Source organism: Argentina silus, assembly GCF_951799395.1.
Source record: "Argentina silus genome assembly, chromosome: 14".
Lineage (NCBI taxonomy): Eukaryota > Metazoa > Chordata > Actinopteri > Argentiniformes > Argentinidae > Argentina > Argentina silus.
Window position 1 is genome coordinate 18553067 of NC_139668.1, and position 19950 is coordinate 18573016.

At 45.7% G+C, this 19950-nt stretch overlaps 1 protein-coding gene across 1 annotated transcript; it reads right to left on the minus strand.

The window, feature by feature from the left end:
- Positions 1-2491: 2491 nt before the first annotated feature.
- On the minus strand, positions 2492-19655 carry LOC310814750 (kinesin heavy chain-like; the record flags this gene model as incomplete). Its single annotated transcript, XM_083684250.1, has 25 exons — positions 2492-2592; positions 2724-2940; positions 3588-3692; positions 3849-3920; positions 4213-4273; positions 4505-4606; positions 4979-5088; positions 5531-5607; positions 6040-6157; positions 6321-6515; positions 6910-7056; positions 7547-7753; positions 8185-8253; positions 8976-9154; positions 10459-10607; positions 12605-12753; positions 13145-13249; positions 13458-13582; positions 13806-13893; positions 14259-14314; positions 14537-14585; positions 14713-14817; positions 15395-15468; positions 15708-15795; positions 19527-19655. 25 exons carry the CDS (start codon positions 19653-19655, stop codon positions 2492-2494), a joined length of 2877 nt encoding a protein of 958 aa, XP_083540376.1.
- Between the last annotated feature and the right edge of the window lie 295 nt (positions 19656-19950).

Sequence of the window (19950 nt, forward strand, 5' to 3'; positions counted from 1 at the left end):
GTGTGGTCTGCTTGTGTGAACATGTGGGGAAAAACAACAAAGCAAGCATAGAGAGGAAAATTTGACTTCACAGTGGTGGAACACTGCTAGGGCATTCAACAGCTGCTGGAAAAGACGTAGTCTCTCTAGCCAGACAGTAACCTTACCATGTTTAGACATGTCAAATGCAGTAAGAGACCAGACAATATGTAAACACAAGGGTTAAACCTCTTTTGTCTATTACGTTCAGGGGCCTGAAGGTTTCCGTGCACTTTGGCAAACTATCAGCATGGGTCCTCCGTTGAGTAGAAACCCTCAAGTAAATTAGGGTAACACAATTCCATGGTCCGAGTTAAGGACAACCATGTAAGACACATCGTAGCGTGAGCAGTGTGCACACGACTCTGGTTTCTCTCATTCCATCTCGCCCGAAATACACACAGCCTTTTGAACTTGAATGAATGGAATGAATACTGAATACCTGAGGCTCTCAAAAGGCAAACAAGTGACATTCAATTTACACAAATCCTCAACAGAGGGTACCTTGTCCATCCGACTGCAGCCGTGTATTTTCAGAATATAGAGCGTGGAAAGGAGTCACGCAGGGCCAGAGGCACGTGGATAACGCCTCCTCCTGTATATCATAATATTGTCGTGAATGTCTTCACATCACTGATTGCTTCATCACTAATTGATGGGCTAATTGCTTGCACCTGCCAGCTTGCCTGTAGGACTCCTGAGCAACAGACTACACCAACCCACCAACAGTTTAAGTTAAATATCTTTATTTTATTTAGTTATACAGTATATCATGCAGTTATAATCACCATTAATCAGTCATGATATACAGCGGGCATTCTTTCATTCTGAAGCTGTCTGTTTACCAGCATAGTTCAATATTATGACAACAGAAGATACATTTTCCTCATTATCCTGCTCCTAAATCTTACAATATAGTATAATTCATGACTGTAGAAGCTACATAGGCATTGCCTTGACAACCGCAACAAATGGAACACACATCTATAACATAAATACCAAATCATGTTCAAATAACATGAAAAGCAGAGCAGAAATGTCAACACATTGATGAAGGTCATTATTGAAAAGAGGAATAGACATTACTATTTTGCACCTTCTTGTTTTGTACAGCATGTTCATAATCAAAGCTGATGGACAATATGTGAGTAATTGGGGCTTTGTCCCCGCGTCAAAGTCGCCTCTCAAGGCACTCAGGTCTGCAGGATGAAGCCGCTTTGCAGCTAATTCCATGATATTTATGACTAGATAAAACCAGATTTAATAATAACAGGTGCCAAATTGTACATTCTCATATGTGTTCTTTGCTTTGAGAGTAGAGTGCATTGCACTGTCTCCAGGTTCACTGCAGGAACATCTGAGTAGCTGGTCAGCGTCACTGCAGCTGGGATGCAGTGCATTACCCTCATCTCGATAACAGTGCCCTCTACTGGGGGGTTTATCATCCAAATTAACTTAGGCTCAAAACATCAAATGAGACAAATCTGCCAATCCATTAAGTGCGGTGTCATCATTAAGTTAGGTCAATTGAGACAATTCTGCTCTTACTTTAAACGAAATGAAAACCTTCAGTGAAGGCGACATTCATGTCACAGACCATATAATGGGCAGAAGATTCACTAAAAGTATTAAGATATACATTAAAAGCATTGCAAAGCTGTACATTAGCATATTGTAAAATAGAGCAAGAAATGGGCAAATTATAACTTCAATAAACTAATATGGTGCAAAACAGTGGAGGTAGCACTCCGGTACTACAGGTGTATGCTGGACTCTCTTAATAGCTGACTGGATAATATAAATGTGACTTTCTTACAGCACAGCTCAACCTCTGAAAGAGCACTTCTGCAGCTATCAATTACTCCCACAGCAATGTAAAATGCAGGAAAAATCTAAACGCAGTGTATGTAAATATACAATTTCTGATACAGGCGGCTGATGGGGAGTGTGTTTTGATGAGTCTTTGAGATGTGTGGTAGATAGCAGTCTGTTGAGTAGGCTGTCCAGAGGACGTTCCAGGAGGAAGGACAGAAGGGCGGGAGTGGTCTGTAGCCGGTCTGTAGCCAGTCTGTAGTCTACATGCACTTCTGACTCATGGTCTGTCTGTAGCGGAGAGAGGGAGAGAAGGAGTGTTTACCAAGTAGTCATTGATTTCAGCTACTTTATCTCACAGCAAACGGCCATGATAAATTGGTAGCAATCAAGAAATTAAAGATTTAGTCCCAACCAAGCTCCTTCTAAAATCGAGCGTCGAGGTTGAGCACTGGATTTAACGTATCTATTTTACGTTTCTTTGTTAACAAGGACATGCACGTGTTTGCCTCGATTAGAAAACGTCGCGTATTTATGTTTCCAGATTTTCAGTGTGGCCAGAGAGGGCAGCAAAGCACAAAACTACCTGCTTCACCTTTAAATCCACATAACCTATCATCATCATCCAGTAAACCTCAAGTGGTGTCACATACGGTGGTGGTTATTTGTTGTGGTTGTAGTGGTGGCTGTATAGACCTCCACCCCTGATGGAGTGGGCAGTAGGGGAAGACAGCGGGTGTTGACCTGGGCGGATAGGCTTAGCTGCAACACAGAGAAGATCCGTCGATTAAATACCACCGAAAGGAGTGACACTTGGTTGGAGGGCATTCACAGCTATGTTACCCCATGGTTATTATCACTGTTTACAGGCCCCCCAGTGTCCCCGTCCTTACCTATCTGCGCCGAGTGGCCTCTCCTGGCAATGTTCTTGGCCCTGACCGCCTCCTTGATGCGGTCCACTTCCACCTGGTAGCGCTTGCGGTCCCTCATGGAGTTCTCCTTGGCCTCCTTCAGGGCGTTCTCCAGGGCCTTGACCCTCTCGGCCGTGGCCCGCAGCCGCTTCTCCAGCTTGGGAAGCTCACAGCGCAGGTCGGCGTTATCGCGTACCAGCTGGATGGACGGGACGTGGCAGAGACATTGATTTAAACTAATAGAAATAGACTGGAGTATTATATACTGTGTATAACAGTGGCTTAAACCAAAATAGACAGACTGGAGTATTATAGATAACGTTGATTCAAAATCAAATATTGCAATAGCTTTGCACGGTTTTCACTCAGGTAGGATAATGGACAATCTGCCATCGGCTACCTGGGTCTAACATAGAGGGATGAGGGGTTGATTACACGGGTCTTACAGAGTGTTCCTGTAGGGGAGGACACGTTGTGATTCTTTCATTACACTTTATGATTGATTGAAGAAACCTCGGGTCCTGTGTTTCAAGCATTCGTATATTTCCCCTTTCAGGGACGTACTGTAACAAGGACAGGGACGTTAACTCCAACTACAGGCTCGTACTGTACTGCCCTTAGTGACACAGGAGCTCTACAGGGAGGTGTGAGCAGCTTTCCCAGTACCTGCTTGTGGACCTTAGTGAGCTGCTCCAGTACCTGCTTGTGGACCTTAGTGACACAGGAGCTCTACAGGGAGGTGTGAGCAGCTTTCCCAGTACCTGCTTGTGGACCTTAGTGAGCTGCTCCAGTACCTGCTTGTGGACCTTAGTGAGCTGCTCCAGGTGTGAGCAGCTTTCCCAGTACCTGCTTGTGGACCTTGGTAAGCTGCTCCAGGTTGTTCTCCAGGAAGGAGATCTTCTGTTTTTGAGCAGCGCTGCCAACTCCGTCCTCGCAGTCCAGTTCCGCACTCTGAGATCAGAGGATCAGAAATCATCCAAGTCAATAAACGCTACAACGCAGGACTCTTCTGCTTACAGTACAACGTTTGTTGCAACTTTAAAAAGATATTGCTGTCACTTACTCACAGGACGCGGCATCACAATGAGGGGTAAAATATGGACGTACCTTCTTGACCCGCGCTGTGAGGTCTTGGACAAAGAGTCTGCGCAAGTTATGAAGAGTCTGCAGCTCTTTGGCCTGTGAAACCCAAACAGAAAGAGACAACACGTACTTAACACACGGAGAACACAAACAAACCACTTTTCAGCACAATTAGATCCCCATTGTTCCTGGGTTCAAGTTCCACAAGTGGTTTGAACCGGTAAGAAACAAACTGTATTTTAGCATCATTACTTGTCTCAGTTTGTGTAAATGGACTGATTTTATTCTACACAGTGCTCACAATGCAGTGCTCAATCCCCCCCAGTGTATCTACAGTACAGACCTTCAATCAGTAAGCAGATAAGAGCAACATCAACAGAGGTCTTACCACAGTCTCCTCCAGGCCCTTGAGGTCCTGCGTGGCCTGCTCTCTTTGCTCGTTGAGGATGCTAAGGAAAAAGAAGCAGGCCGTAATTACGCTATTCCAGCATGACTGAAAACAAAATTCACTGAAAAAAAACGTGAATCAGTGGCCTGTGTGTAAACCTGCATCTTTGATGTCGTTCATCTGTCTACGTATCTTAGCCAGATCACACAGGAGACATTCCGCAAACCATGTAATTTCAACAACATGAACATTAACTGTCCAGTCTTGCTCGTAGTGTATAAGCGATACCTACACAAGCCTCTGTAGCTTCATGTCCTTCTCCTGCTCCTCCACCTTGAGTTTGTCATAGTCAGACATCAGCCTCTCATGCTCCAGCAGCAGACCCTGGTTGAGACTAGGACAGATAAAACGTTGTTTTAATAGTTTAATGAATACGGTAGTACAAATAGGGTTGACGTCATCGGATGGCTCTGCTCTGATACAGCCCATAAACCTTTTCAAACCCCCCTTTGGTAGGTAAACACAGAGCGAATAGGCAGGTGGGAGCTGGGGTGGTGGGTGGTGGGTGGGACAACCAAAGAATACAACTCTCGTGGCGATAAACTGCTTCATCACAAAAGAGTGCTGCAAAAACCCATCTTTTAAAGCCTAGTCCCAAGAACATGTGATATGATTTACATAACGTGGGAACAGCTGTCTGTCCCCTGCATCCCCGCAACTCTCCTTAAAGTGCCCGTCTGACTTTTCGAACACTTAATTTTCTTACTCTGTGAGCTCGTCCAGCCTCCTCTGCTTGTCGCCGATGTCGTCCCGGAGAAGGGTCAGCTGCTTCTGATGGGCCTCCCTGTGGCTCTCCATCTGCTCCTCCAGAGTTTTCTGCACGGGGCAGGAGGAGATTGCCACTGCATTCATTGCACTTTTGCACTATTACTGTAAATATTGCTGCTACAGTACATACACTTGACATTGTATGACTGTTGTTATAATTTCAATCATTAATGCTGCTACTTAACCCCCTTATGCACTACTATTGTCACGGTTTTATTATTACTATATTATATTGTATTGTTGATTCGTTGATTGTTGTTGACTGTTATTGGATCGAGGAGGAAGATCCCAAAGCATTTCACTATGTCAATTACGGCTGTGTGAGATGTACATGACAAATACAATTTGATTTGATTTGATGTCACACACATACTGTGCAGGCACAGAACAACCTAAACTCAAACACAGGCGACAGGTGAGACCCTATAGCCCCATCACACCTGTGCTGATCACTAACGGGTGCTCTACACGACATCACTGGTTTGCTTACCTTTATCTCCTCTTCGCCTTGGAGCATGCTGATGTGCTCCTTCTCCTTATCCAACACTGACACCTCATGCATTTTCTCTGAGGAAGAACAAACCCAAGACCCACACCAGGATTCAGTATCAGATGGAACCAACATCTAGACAGACCCACACCAGGATTCAGTATCAGATGGAACCAACATCTAGACAGACCCCTCTGTGGTGTGTAGTGGGTCATAAGAGGGGATGGGTATAGTGTGAGTCAGGGATGGACGAGGACAACAAAACAGCCCTGGACTTTCAGCCAACGGAGGGGAGGAGGAGGGGGGGGGGGCACGAAGCCCACAGATCGTGTCACTAAACCGGCCCATGGCCCACAGATCAACCAGCCCAACCGGGACTTCTCCCGGTGCTCCAGATGGCCAGTCTGCTACCGGTGTGAGTAGGACATAGAAGTGTTCCCCAGAGGGCCTCACCCAGAGGGCCTCACCCTGAGGGCCTCACCCAGAGGGCCTCACCCAGAGGGCCTCACCCTGAGCATGTAGCTTTGCCAGCTCCTCAGTGAGGGCGTCCTGACTCTCCTCTAGATGTCTCTTCTTCTGCTCCATGTTCTGCATGTAGTCTGTCAGCGACTTGATCTTGGCCTGGTGCTACAGCCACACCACACCACAGCATGACAGGGTACACACACAAACACACAAACACACAAACACACAAACACACACCCATCAATAAACAGCTGTCCACCTTTATGGGGAATTTCTATCATTGTATTCAGACCGATATACTTGTACAGCGGGTCCTCCCCGTTACCTGGGAGATGAGCAGCTGACAGGAGGCCAGCTCCTTCTCATTGGCCTGCATCTTGCGGCTGGTGTCGGTCTGGGCGCTCTCCAGCAGCTTGCTGCGGTTCACCAGCGACTTCACCTCTGACCTCATCTTACTGATGTAGAGACGGGCCATGGTGAACTCCTCCTCAATCACACCACCGTTACCGTTCCCCTCAGATATCTACAGATGAAGGAAGGATGACTGTAGCAAACTGAGGAGCCGTCTGAGAGAAGAGACCATGCTGTGTTGTGTGGTTATAATCGCTACATAGAATCAGAATCAGAATTCTTTTATTTGGCCAAGTATATTTGCACATGCAGAAAACTGAGTTGGTGAGGTTGGTGCATGGGACATAAAAAACAATAATATATAAGCAAAATATTAAATAAACAAAATAGCCCCAATTTCTTTTTTTTACTAAATAGAACAATAAGTGGACAATGTTACAACCCATTGAGGCAAAAGTTAGGGAAGGTGTGTGTGTGTGTGTGTGTGTGTGTGTGTGTGTGTGTGTGTGTGTGTGTGTATCTTTGTGTTGCAGTGCCTATGTGTGTCAGTTAGACCTTCTCACCGTCTTGATGTCAGTGGTGCTGATGATGCTCCCTATCTCACTGAGGTCCCGGAGCAGAAGGTTGAGGATCTCAGCTGCTCTCTTTCTCTGGTGTCCATTGAGCTCCTGAAGCTGAGCCAGCTCCCTCTGCACTGCTACCAGGACCACCTGACACACACACACACACACACACACACACACACACACACACACACACACACACACACACACACACACACACACACACACACACACACAGAAGAGCAGACTTGAGTAACATTTCAGAGTGAAACATCATGCTACCCTTTCCAACTCATTTGATGCTTAAGAGGTTTGAGGTGGTACTACCTAACTTAACTTAGTAACCAACTCAATGTCTTCCTGAGTTACTATCAGGCCAATTCCATAGGTCCAATAACTGTAAGGTGAAGGCCATATGTCTTGATAAAGTGCCTTGCTCAAGGGCACAACGGCAGTGGTAGGCACCTTAGGCATGATGCCAGCAACCCTCCAGTCACCAGCTCACATCCAGCTCCCTCCTGGGGTGGGGATCGGACCAGCGACCTACCAATCACTGTCCAGCCTTTCTAACCTCAAGGTACCTGCCATCCCTACGTCCCCGTCCCCCCCCTCTCTCTCCCTCTCCTGCCCGACTCACAGTCTTCTGAGCCAGTTCCTCTCCGAGCACTTCGTTGGCGCGGCCCCGGTCCTCCACCTCCTGGCTCTTCTGGTCGTAGTTGACAGCCAGCTCCTCCAGGGCCTGCAGCACCTCCTTCACCTCCTCCTTGGCCGCCTCGTTCTCCTGCTGCAGACGAGACAGCTCCTCATGGATCTTCTCGTAGTCCCTTCGCGTGGACGCCAGCAACTACACGTGGTACATGGACACACAGGAACATGGACACACAGGAGCATGGACACACAGGAGCATGGACACACAGGAGCATGGACACACAGGTACATGGACACACAGGAGCATGGACACACAGGAGCATGGACACACAGGAGCATGGACACACAGGGACATGGACACACAGGGACATGGACACACAGGGACATGGACACACAGGGACATGGACACACAGGAACATGGACACACAGTCACACCATAGCCAGTTTCCCTTTCAGCTTTTATACCTTCCATTCGGAAACGATGGAGGCAAACAATGTAATACCAGATGAGATGCTCACCGACTCTTACCTGTACCACCCATGCATGGCCAATAGGTGGTGGTAAAGGAAACTACTGTGTTAGTGTATTGTTTGAGGAAGTGGAGTTAATAGAAGTCTGGCGGTTACCTCATCCTGGTCCAGCATCTGTTCCTTGAGTTTCTCTGCCAGTTGACTCTGTTGGTTGATTTCATCATCCTGTGAGAGACAGTTACAAGCGCCAGTTTTATTTTTCTTTGGATAAACTGAACTGTTTGTTGGATGACATTGGACTTTAGTGGTTCAGATGTTAAAATCAGTCAATGTCTACTGTACCTCATTTTCTTAGAAATTACTATGTTTAATTCTCTCAAAATGAAATGGGTTGTCTTGGTTTCGGGGGGCTGTAGCACACGATGTCTAGGACACTGCCCCAGGCCAAGTCAGTCTGTAGGCACCCTCTCCCCAGCCTACCTTTGCCTTTAAACTACCACACTTATTGGAATGACATGATTGTTCTTAGTTGGTCAGTGAGTTACTTCATACCACAGGTGATACCTACATTAAGTATCTACCATTGTCTATATTAAGCTTCCCACTGCTGTCAGGACTACAGAGTCACTACCTATCTTCCGCCGTAGACTGAAGACCCATCTCTTTAGGCTACATCTTGACTGTCCCTCCAAAAGACCTCTTCACCCCCCCCCCCCCCCCGCTACCCCTCTGTAGAGTTCCTCTACTGCTAATAATAAAAATAAATAAATAAATAAAAGTAATCCTTCCTTCTTCTAGCATTATGACTGCCAATGGCCCCTGGTCCTAGCATAGATTTTCTCTTATGATGACTGATGTATAGATGACATACTTTAGACAAATCTGCTAAATGTCAAAAATGTAAATGTAAAGTATCCACCATTGTCTACGGTACATTAAGTGACTACCTTGTCGTCCAGCTGCTTGTAGAGGTTGCTGATGTTCTCCTCGTACTTGCTCTTCTCCTCGGTGGACGCCGGCACGCCATTGGCTGGGGCCAGGTTATCAATGACAGGCGTGTTGTCACATGGCTCCAGGTTCTTCTGCTCTTTCGCACTCAGCTGCTCATCCTCAGGCACGTTCTCACCTTAGACAGAAGGGGGCGCTGTTTACAACACCGGGGCTATGGTAGATATAGCGCCCTCAATAAGTATTGGAAAGAGGAAGCATTTTGTCTTCTTTTAGCTCTATACTCCTCCAACAGTTTGGATTTGAAATCAAACAGTTACTATGGGGTCAAAGTAGAGATTCTCAGCTTGAACAGACTTCAGGGCTCCAAAAGTATTGGAAAAAATCATGTAATGCCCAAATAAAGTTTAGTATTTGGTGGACAATCCTTTGCATGCAATAACTGCCTGAAGTCTACAACCCATTGACCCCACCAGACGCTGGCCATATTCTCTGGTGATGCTCTGCCAGGCCTGTACTGCAGCCATCTTCAGTTGTTGTTTGTTTTGAGGTCTTTTTGCCTGACATCTTATCATCAGAAAATGAAATGCATGTTCAATTGGATCTAAATCTGAAGACTGACTTGGCCAGTCAACAACTTTCCGCTTTTTGGCACTGAAAAACTCCCTAGTTGCTATGGCAGTTTGTTTGGGGTCATTGTCTTATTGTATGATGAAGCGCTATCCAAACATTTGGAGGCATTTGTTTGCACTTGAGCACACAAGATTTTTCTGTTCACTTCAGAATACATTCTGTCAGCAGCAACATCATCAATTAAGATAAGTTAGTCAGTTCTTGGGCAGATCCTTTTTTCTCTCAACTTTCCTATTTCAATCACTCTGATAATCATCACATGATAATATTCGTCTGATCTGTCCACAAGACTGTTTTCCAGACCTCTGCAGGTTTTTTAGGTAGTTTTTTAGCAAACTGTAACCTGGATAAACTGAAACCAGGATAACTAGCGGTTTGCTTCCACTTTCACCCCTGAGCAATGCTCCAGGGAGCCCCTGCTCTCCACGTTCACCCCTGAGCAGTGCTCCAGGGAGCCCCTGCTCTCCACGTTCACCCCTGAGCTGTGCTCCAGGGAGCCCCTGCTCTCCACGTTCACCCCTGAGCTGTGCTCCAGGGAGCCCCTGCTCTCCACGTTCACCCCTGAGCTGTGCTCCAGGGAGCCCCTGCTCTCCACGTTCAATCCTGAGCTGTGCTCCAGGGAGCCCCTGCTCTCCACGTTCACCCCTGAGCTGTGCTCCAGGGAGCCCCTGCTCTCCACGTTCACCCCTGAGCTGTACTCCAGGGAGCCCCTGCTCTCCACGTTCAACCCTGAGCTGTGCTCCAGGGAGCCCCTGCTCTCCCCGTTCACCCCTGAGCTGTGCTCCAGGGAGCCCCTGCTCTCCATGTTCACCCCTGAGCTGTGCTCCAGGGATCCCCCGTTGCCCTCACCGTTCCTCCAGCGGTTGAGCTCCATCTCCAGCCTCTGGATGACGTTCTTCAGGCCCTTGTTCTTCTCCTTCTCCTTCTCATACTTCTTCTTCCACTCCTCTGCGGTCAGCTCCAAGTTCACAGACACCGTGTTCTTTATGGTCTTGGCTCTGCATGTGGCGACACGAATTTGACACAGCTGAACATAATCAATGAATTAGACACACTGAAGTCAAACAACACCCTGTCCAAAAACGATTGGATAGGTATAATCAATGAATTAGACACACTGAACATTGGACACACTGAAGTCAAACAACGCCCTGTCCAAACACAATTGGACAGGTATAATCAAGAGGGTAGTGGCTCCACCTTAACCTCTGGTAGGCTAAATGGTATTTCCACAAGCTTGCTTATACCAATGCAATCATTTCAGGTCTACACTATGTACTGTATCTAGGTGAGTATGGGTGAATGGTGGTTTCTGACCAGGGCCAATAATTCAGTCACTACCCTACTGCAACCGTTAAGGGACTGTGATGAGGTCATTCTGCAGTGGGTGATAATGATGCCCAGCTCTGGAGGTGAAAAGGGAGGTGAAGAGCTCCCTCACACCCTGATCCAGGGTTTCACATGGCAGATGGCCGGTGAGCCATTCACACACCAGGGAACTGCTGGGCTGATGAGAAGAGCGATCGGAACACTGGGATACTTCCGGATTTAATCCTGCGTACTTACACTGAATGAGAGATTGCATAAGAAGCCCGTGCTTCCGGTCGTTATCCAGATGAAGAAGACATTGTTCATCTGTCTCTGAACAGAAATGGCAATGCTCAAACCCATGCACTGACATAACCTCTCCTCCTTACTTCCTGTCTTTCCCTACTGTCTCTGACCTATAAAAACTGAACAAATACGAGAGTGGTACTGCCCAAAAAAAACTACTGGTCTCCTGGACATAACTCAGTCAAAAAGGAAAATGGGATCCTGGTCTACTGATTCCAACACGGCCTTATTCAATGTATTTTTTTCTAGGCTGTCTTAGACAATTCTTCTGGAAACAGTGGACAAGGATGTAAATACTGTAAATATAGGATTAAAAATAGAGATTCATTAAATACATTTTAATGATATTGTTATTGCTGTCATGTTGAATGTTGATGTCACATGTGTGTCTGTCTTTAAGGTGATTCTCAGAGAGAGACCACTGTTCCAGGGGAGGCTGCTGGAGGCAGAAATCGGAGGATGGGCTCATTGTAATGAATGGAATAGAACTCCATCCCCCTGTACTATTCATACCCCTGATGAAGGTGCCAGGTTTTATCGACAGGAATGCCGTTGGATAAATAAAAAAAAAAAAGAGCCAACTAAGCAGAAATCTGGGTGCCGTCCCATTTTCCTCCTCTTCCCCATCTGCCTCTGACCATGGCCTGCATGGCCACACCCTAAGCCCAGCATGGCCACACCCTAAGCCCTGCATGGCCACACCCTAAGCCCTGCATGGCCACATGTGACCGTCAGCTCTACAGCGAGGCTGAGAGAGAGGACTGGGGACTTCACACGGCACTGGAGATCACTGGGTTAATGGGTCCCCAACCACCTTCACAGGGCACTGGAGATCACTGGGTTAATGGGTCCCCAACCACCTTCACAGGGCACTGGAGATCACTGGGTTAATGGGTCCCCAACCACCTTCACAGGGCACTGGAGATCACTGGGTTAATGGGTCCCCAACCACCTTCACAGGGCACTGGAGATCACTGGGTTAATGTGTCCCCAACCACCTTCACACGGCACTGGAGATCACTGGGTTAATGGGTCCCCAACCACCTTCACAGGACACAAGGCCAGCTCTGGGACCACTCAGCTACTGTACCTGCCACCAGGAGCCTTGTTATGGTTGAGGTACCCTTCAACTTGGATGGAATAATTGTGCCTCAACACTTCAGAATTGTATCATAAAACCATACAGTGTCATGAATGAAAGTGGTATATAAATGAAACCACAATGCTTGTGCGCTGTGATGAGAGAGGGGGTGAGTAGTCTGGTCCCAGATCAGTATGCACTGTACTTGAGGCAACTCTTATGACTATGCTTGACAATGCTATGCCTTGGAGTTGGCTAGAGTACATACTGATCTGGGAGCAGGCTCTGGAGGTATCTCACCTCTGCCCGAACATGAGGGTGGACTTGGTCTCAGCCTCGTTGTAGACGGAGGGGGAGCAGCAGATGATGATGGTGGTCCTGCAGTTCCCCCCCAGGGAGTCCTGAAGGATGCGGGTCATTTTGCTGTCTCTGTACGGGACGTGGGTTTTCTACACAAACACAGCAGCCAGCAGAAAGGTGATTTTTTTAAAGATCCAATTCAGAGGAAATCAGTCACCTTCTAATTATTGTTGGTGTTAGTAAAAGCACTTTTGCTCTGTTGGAGGAAGACCTTGGCCTATTTTTAAAATGCAAGCCTTACTATATGTGCAGGTATTCTAGAAATAGTAAAATAAGGCTGCAGATAACTTTCTATTCATAATGGCCTTGATGGCTTTTAATGTCAAGTATGAACGTATTCTGGGTTTTAACTGACAATCTATGCATTCACAGTGCTTCTTATCTACCCCTTTACAGTCGGAAAAAGACAAAGAAAGCTTGAGACATATAGGACAGAGGAAACGAGGAAACGAGGGATGATAAGAAGGACAGAACACTTACAGTCCCTTCGGCCAGTGCAGAGATGACATTCCCCAGTGCAGAGAGGGACTTATTGATATTTTTAGCCTCATCTAGCACAGATCCTTCTGCGCCTGTTTTGCTGACCTTTAAGAGACAAAGAGTGTGTAAGAAGGCTCCGTCAGCAGGTGAATAACAAGGACACATGATTCACATCTTAGATGGAACCCGACAGGTCTGGACCAGACATCCAATATGGCGCCAGGCTGTGTAGACACCCACACAAGCGTAGTGTCCCACACATTAACACAACGTGGTTGACTTGCAGTGTGTTGGACTGTTGGGGACATGATACCTTCTCACTACCAGCCAGGTCCACCAAGTACAACTTCCCCGACAGTTTCTTCTCTGTTTCTACGTTCTCTTGTTTGATGTTGATCAGGAAAATGCTGTGACTTCTGGAGCTGTGCTCATTCATGTCTATGGACAGAACAAACACTACTGTAGCAGAGGTACCCCTTTGACTAGTTCACTGTAAACAAAGTGCTAACTTACCATACAGTGTATACACAGAGCTGTTGAAGTTGACGTAATCATATTCAAATGGATTTGATCATAATCCCAAACTGCGATCAGCAGCATAATGCCACGGTATGCAGTATGTATGATATGAAAGCATGACGAATGGGAGAGGGACACATACTTGTCACGGCAACGTGACGGGCAGCCTTCCCCTCATCGATGACATCCATGACTTCTTCCGGACTCGACACAAAGCGTTCTGTACAGCCCTGGGAAGAAGATCACAGCTTCAACACCTGGGTGGCTGTTTCTGATTCAGTGCTCACTGCAATGCCATTGATATAACAATACATGCTATTTAGCTGACGCGTTTATCCGAAGCGACTTACATTGCAGTGAGTGCATATGTTTTTCAGTATATACAGTCCCAGCGGGAATCAAACCCACAACCTAAGCGTTGTTAGCGGCATACTCTACCAACTGAGCCACAGAGGACCATTTCTACTGATGAAGTTAATCACACCACTCTTGCAGCCATCTTTATGGTGCTAAGAAGATATTTGCATTGAGGTGGTGTATTATCATCCAGAAATCATATTGTATAAAAGACAGTGGAAGTCTTTATGCTACTCACCTTGACATAAGGCACTCTGTTTTTGTCCTCATGTACAGCGAGATTCGTCTTCGAAACTGGAGAACAGATAGATATGATCTCTCTAATAGCCACAAACACAGCAGGCTCTCTTTCATAAAACACATAAGTGCTCCAGACCTTTATGAAACTCACACATATACGCACATGCACGCACACACACACACACACACACACACACACACACACACACACACACACACACACACACACACACACACACACACACACACACACACAAACTGAGGGTGACGTCTTACCATCTAGCAAGTCTCTGATCTTGTCCAGGTATATTTCAAAATACGAGACCTGTACAATTAAATGGAAATGCAGTGCTCATTTTGATAATCAAACATACCGTAACCACACAGCTGTTATTTACCACATACTGTACAGGAATTCCCCCCCCCCCCCCCCCCCCCCCGCCCGTGTTTACCTTGATGTGGAACTCCAGGTTCTCATCCATGGAGTAGATGTGGTCGAAGATGTCATGTGCAATGCGAGGGATTATGCCCATCAACTGGGGGTCATGCAGCTTGCCCTGGGCCAGAGGAACAGGAAGAGGTCTCACTAACAACACCCCACACAGCACCAATGACTCTCACCATAACAAACTCAGAGGGAATATCCCCAGCAGGCAGCTGTTCTGGAAGTATCCATTTCCTGGTTATTGACCAATGATCCTTCCTGACCTGAGAGTAAAAACAACAGTCCTTCAAAGCTTAAGGACAAATGCAACCTATAGAATTTACAGTGGCCGTTCTTAGAATCACCCACAATACTAAACTCATCCTTAATGAAATCTTAACACCCTTACGCAATGTCCACCCGGTGTTTCCTAATGCTCTTATACGGATAGAGAGGGCTGACTTTCACTGCTATTTCATGGCAGAGAAACCCTGGGCCTTACTGGATTGTGTGAGAATGCTAGAGTACAGTAGGTTGATCTGAACTAATCTGCTCCACAAGAACCATCCATCATCCACCGTCTGAACCATCCATCATCCACCATCTGAACCATCCATCATCCACCATCTGAACCATCCATCCATCAACAGTGAGATGACAACATCAACATTGAGATGACAAGTATTCCTGCTACAGTGAATCAGGCTGACCTCCATGGTGTGTGTCTTCCCTGAGGAGGTTTGTCCGTAGGCAAAAATGGTTCCATTGTAGCCTCCCAGGACATCTGTATGGGCACAAGGAATATGAGAATATATAGCTGACGCTTTTATCCAATGCGACTTACATTGCAGTGAGTGCATACATTTCAGTATATATGGTCAAATCAAACCCACAACCTAAGCGTTGTTAGCGCCATGCTCCACCAACTGAGCCACAGAGGACCACAATTTGGATCAGTCGTAATGTTTCTTAGAAAGGAAGGATGAAGTAGTGGACAGCGGACACCAGCTGGGGTTAGCTTACCTTTGACAATCTGTTTGGCGCATGCATCATAGACTTGCTCCTGGGCTGTGTTTGGAGGCAGGACACGATCAAAGACATATGGTTTGGCCTGTACAGAATGTAGAAGAGACACACAGTGATTTACAGGTCTTTCAAGTCCACTTAACCCTCGCTGGAAGGAAGAGGGAATGATTACGTAATATTTTTCCCTGATGCTAAAATATAGGTCTGTCTGTATCATTATAAGTCAACACACACACACACACGCACGCACACACACACACACACACACTTACATTACCCTTTTAGACCGTCAGACTCTTACACATTTTCTCAAGCAACATTTATGTTACGTTAATCAATTGAGAACAAGACAATTGTAGAGTCATGTGACATACTATAGAAGGACATTTACATGGTAACAGAATGTTGCAGGGAATAGATTTTTCACTTTCAAACATATGTCAAACAAAACCCCTTGATAGAAACGTTTAACAAACCATACAACTCTATGCACAAGGACTACTCCTAACAATTCCCACTGAAAATGAAAAAAACCCAAAACATATTTACTTTAAGAACTGTGCAGATTCAAAGTTCGGTCATGGAATCGCCCTCTTTTTCATGTAACCACGTTTCCCCAAAACTGTGTGAAATATCTGCATCAAATTAGGTTGAAATGTGTCTGCAGAAAGAGTGGGGTTTTAGCTATCATATGATCCTTGGTGAGCTCAGCAATCACAAACAGGCTGATAGACCGAGGAATACTTCTACAGTGGATGACGAAGAATGCTCACCATAAATAAGAAAAACCCCCACACCACATGGAGGTAGACATGAAAGAGACTACCATCCGTAGAATACGTCACCAGCCGAACTACAGAGGCTTCAACCCCTAGTTATCCTCAAAAAGGATAGTCAGGTTACAGTTTGCTAAAAAATAATAATAATAATTTAAAAAATAAAAGTCTGCAGAGGTCTTGAAAAAGGTCGTGTGGACAGACACAGTAAGAGGAATATTATGTACCAGAGTGATTGCAAGAGGAAAGTTTGGAGAAAAGGGTTTTTCAGGGCCAAACATTTTTAAGTTCTTGACTGGCCAAGTAAATCTTCAGATTTAAATCCAATTGAACATGCATTTCATTTCCTGATGATAAGATTTTAGGCAGAAAGACCTCAAAACAAACAACAACTGAAGATGGCTGCAGTACAGGCCTGGCAGAGCATCACCAGTGTCTGGTGGGGTCAATAGGTCTTCAGGCAGTTATTGAATGCAAAGGATTGTCAAACAAATACTAAACATTAGTGCTTAATTAGGACATTATATGAATGTGTCATACTTTTGCCATTACTTTTGGTAACCTGAAATAGGGGGACTATGTAAGTATGTCATGTGTAGACACACACAGAGACACACAATCTGCTCCTTGTTTGCCTCAGAGATGGCCTCTGCACAATGAAAACATTCTTTATTGTCTGCAACCGGTGTGGGAAGGATCCCAAGACCCTGTCTTAAGGACACCACACCATATGTGTCAGTGCGCTCTTTAATGACGAAGATAAATCCCTTGATGCCCTTTGTGTTGAAATGTGCAACATGTATGTCATCAATCTTAATGGCAGTTACCTGCACTCCATATTTGTGTGATATGCTGGGTTCGCTTTCCCCACTGTACTCAACGACAGTGAAGTCTCCATATTTTGGAGCATGAGATGAGGATGTTGATGCAGTGGTTGGTGAGGATGTTGATGCAGTGGTTGGTGAGGATGTTGATGCAGTGGTTGGCAGTGGTTGGTGAGGATGTTGATGCAGTGGTTGGTGAGGATGTTGATGCAGTGGTTGGTGAGGATGTTGATGCAGTGGTTGGTGAGGATGTTGATGCAGTGGTTGGTGAGGATGTTGATGCAGTGGTTGGTGAGGATGTTGAGGCAGTGGTTGGTGAGGATGTTGATGCAGTGGTTTATATGATTTCACTGCTGTATGATTTCCCACTGTTTCTCGGCTGTCCCTGTGGAATAACGCTTTTGGAACACTTTTGGGGTTCCATGAAGGACCCTCTGTGAAAAGGGGCGGCTGTCCCACAGGGACAAAGCCTCCGCTTATCCCTGTTCTTATGACAGACGATGGTTGAGAAATGTTTTTCTGACTTAATTTCCCAGAAATATAGACTATAAGCTTTCATTTGACACCCGATTTGATATGCTCTGATGAATTTCACATTTTGGTCCTCATGGGTCCTTTTACACTAAACTGTTTTTTCTTTTTTTGCTCAGAACTCCAAGCGACAGTATTTTGGTAAGCATAGTAGACCAGCTTGACTTGCTCATACATATTCAGAGTGTTTCCTGATCAGCTGAAGGCCCAGGAACAGCTCCTGGGCCTTCAAGAGTAAAGAACCAGATGCAGGAAATCAGTTCAGAAAATCATTTCGTTTTGGAACCCGAAAGTCTCTCAGGAATAGGCTTCCTTCACTTGAAAACATGAAAACAGGCCTCTCAGCAGCTTGGTGCAGCAAGCTACTGGCGATGTCTGTCCCAGTGCAATGTAAAACAGAGCTATTTTGTTTATCTGAAACAAGTGATTGCAGTGATGACACAATTGCATACAGGCCTGTTGACTTCAGAACATATTCTATTTGTGATACGTCTAAGAGGTAAACATACAGTGCATACCGCCTCCGTGTTTATTTATGATTGAATGCATTGAAATCCAATGAATAATGCATGAAACCTCACTGTGTGTGGAGTGAAGAGAGGAGCACTATGGAGAGTTACAGTGTAGTACGGCTACTGTGACAACTGTGTATAAGGCCCTGCCTGCCAAATGTACAAACATGCTTAACAATAATATATCCATACAGTATTATCCATACAGTATATATATATATATATATATATATAGAGAGAGAGAGAGAGAGAGAGAGAGAGAGAGAGAGAGAGAGATAATCACCCACAATCCTGATTACACATGGAGTGGCCATGGGCCTGCATGACTATAAGTAATAAATTAAGTAAGTAAAAACGTTTAAGGACGTAAAAACGTTTAAGGAAATAAAAAACAAAACCTGTTTTTGTTTTATTACTACAGGGGATCGATAATTATCTATGGTGGCAAATGAAGGGCAGATAGCATAGCACTGAAGTGCAGATGCCCCCTATACCACCAGCCGAGCCAGTCATGCAGAGTCGTCAATGATATTCCCACTAGCCATATCATCAGGCTCACTGCCTACATTTTAAACGGGAACATATAGGCTAACTGTCTTTCTCCTGCAGTGGCTTGGCTTTATTTGCTTTCAGTACATCCAGTGAATAATGGTAGCCAAATCATCTGTGTGGTTTATAGTTTAAAAACAAAATCCTGATGAGGTGGTTTATTTTCCAATGAGAGTGCATCTCTCGCTCTCCTCCACTCCACAGGTGACAGGGCAGAGCAGGACGCCACCTGAAATCTGGCAATTCAGCAGAAGTGAATACCGCATCAGTGTCAAAACTCGCCAATTCCAGAGAGCTCCACCTCATGCCATGAGCAGATTCAAAATAGGGAGCTTTCAAAAAGCACCGCAGTGAATGCAAAAGTGGACAACATTTACAGCACATGTGGGAGTCATGTAGCTATCACGCGATTTCGTTACAATCAGAACAAGCTGTGTGCACAGATTTTCTGTTGATGTAACCTGCTACTCAACAGCTCTATTGCAAAAGCGCACAGCGCTGCAATTTTCCACTGCGTGTACAAGTTGGTTAGTTTAGGCCACAATGTTTCCCATGCGCTAAAATCAAGCATCCAAATTGTTCACCCCAGACTAGGCAGACAACTATTTAAGACATTTGACTTACAGTTATAACCACGGTGTCGTCTTCTTTAAATTTGGGTATGTATTTGTCTCCTCTTGTTATTTCTGATTCATTCAATGGCCTGAATCGGCACATTACTTTCACACCGCACTCGGCCGCTACGTCCGCCATGTCAGACTGTCCAGGCCAGCAGAGATTTCAAGATAAACCCTTAAAATAACACTAAATATCAATATTTTGTATCATCTGAATTGCAAAGAGACCACGTCCTTCACATAAGTGGCTCTGGCTTCTCGAGCTACGCCATGGGCAGATCAAATGCAGTCCACTGCGATCAGAAGGTAAGCGATGGTCCGCCGACAGCATCGGATGGAAATCCTAAAAAAAAATACTGTAGTGTTGTCATTTATTAGAGAGAAAGGCCGGGCAAAGCTTATCCTTCAAAACAGACGATGCAGAGTTCCGA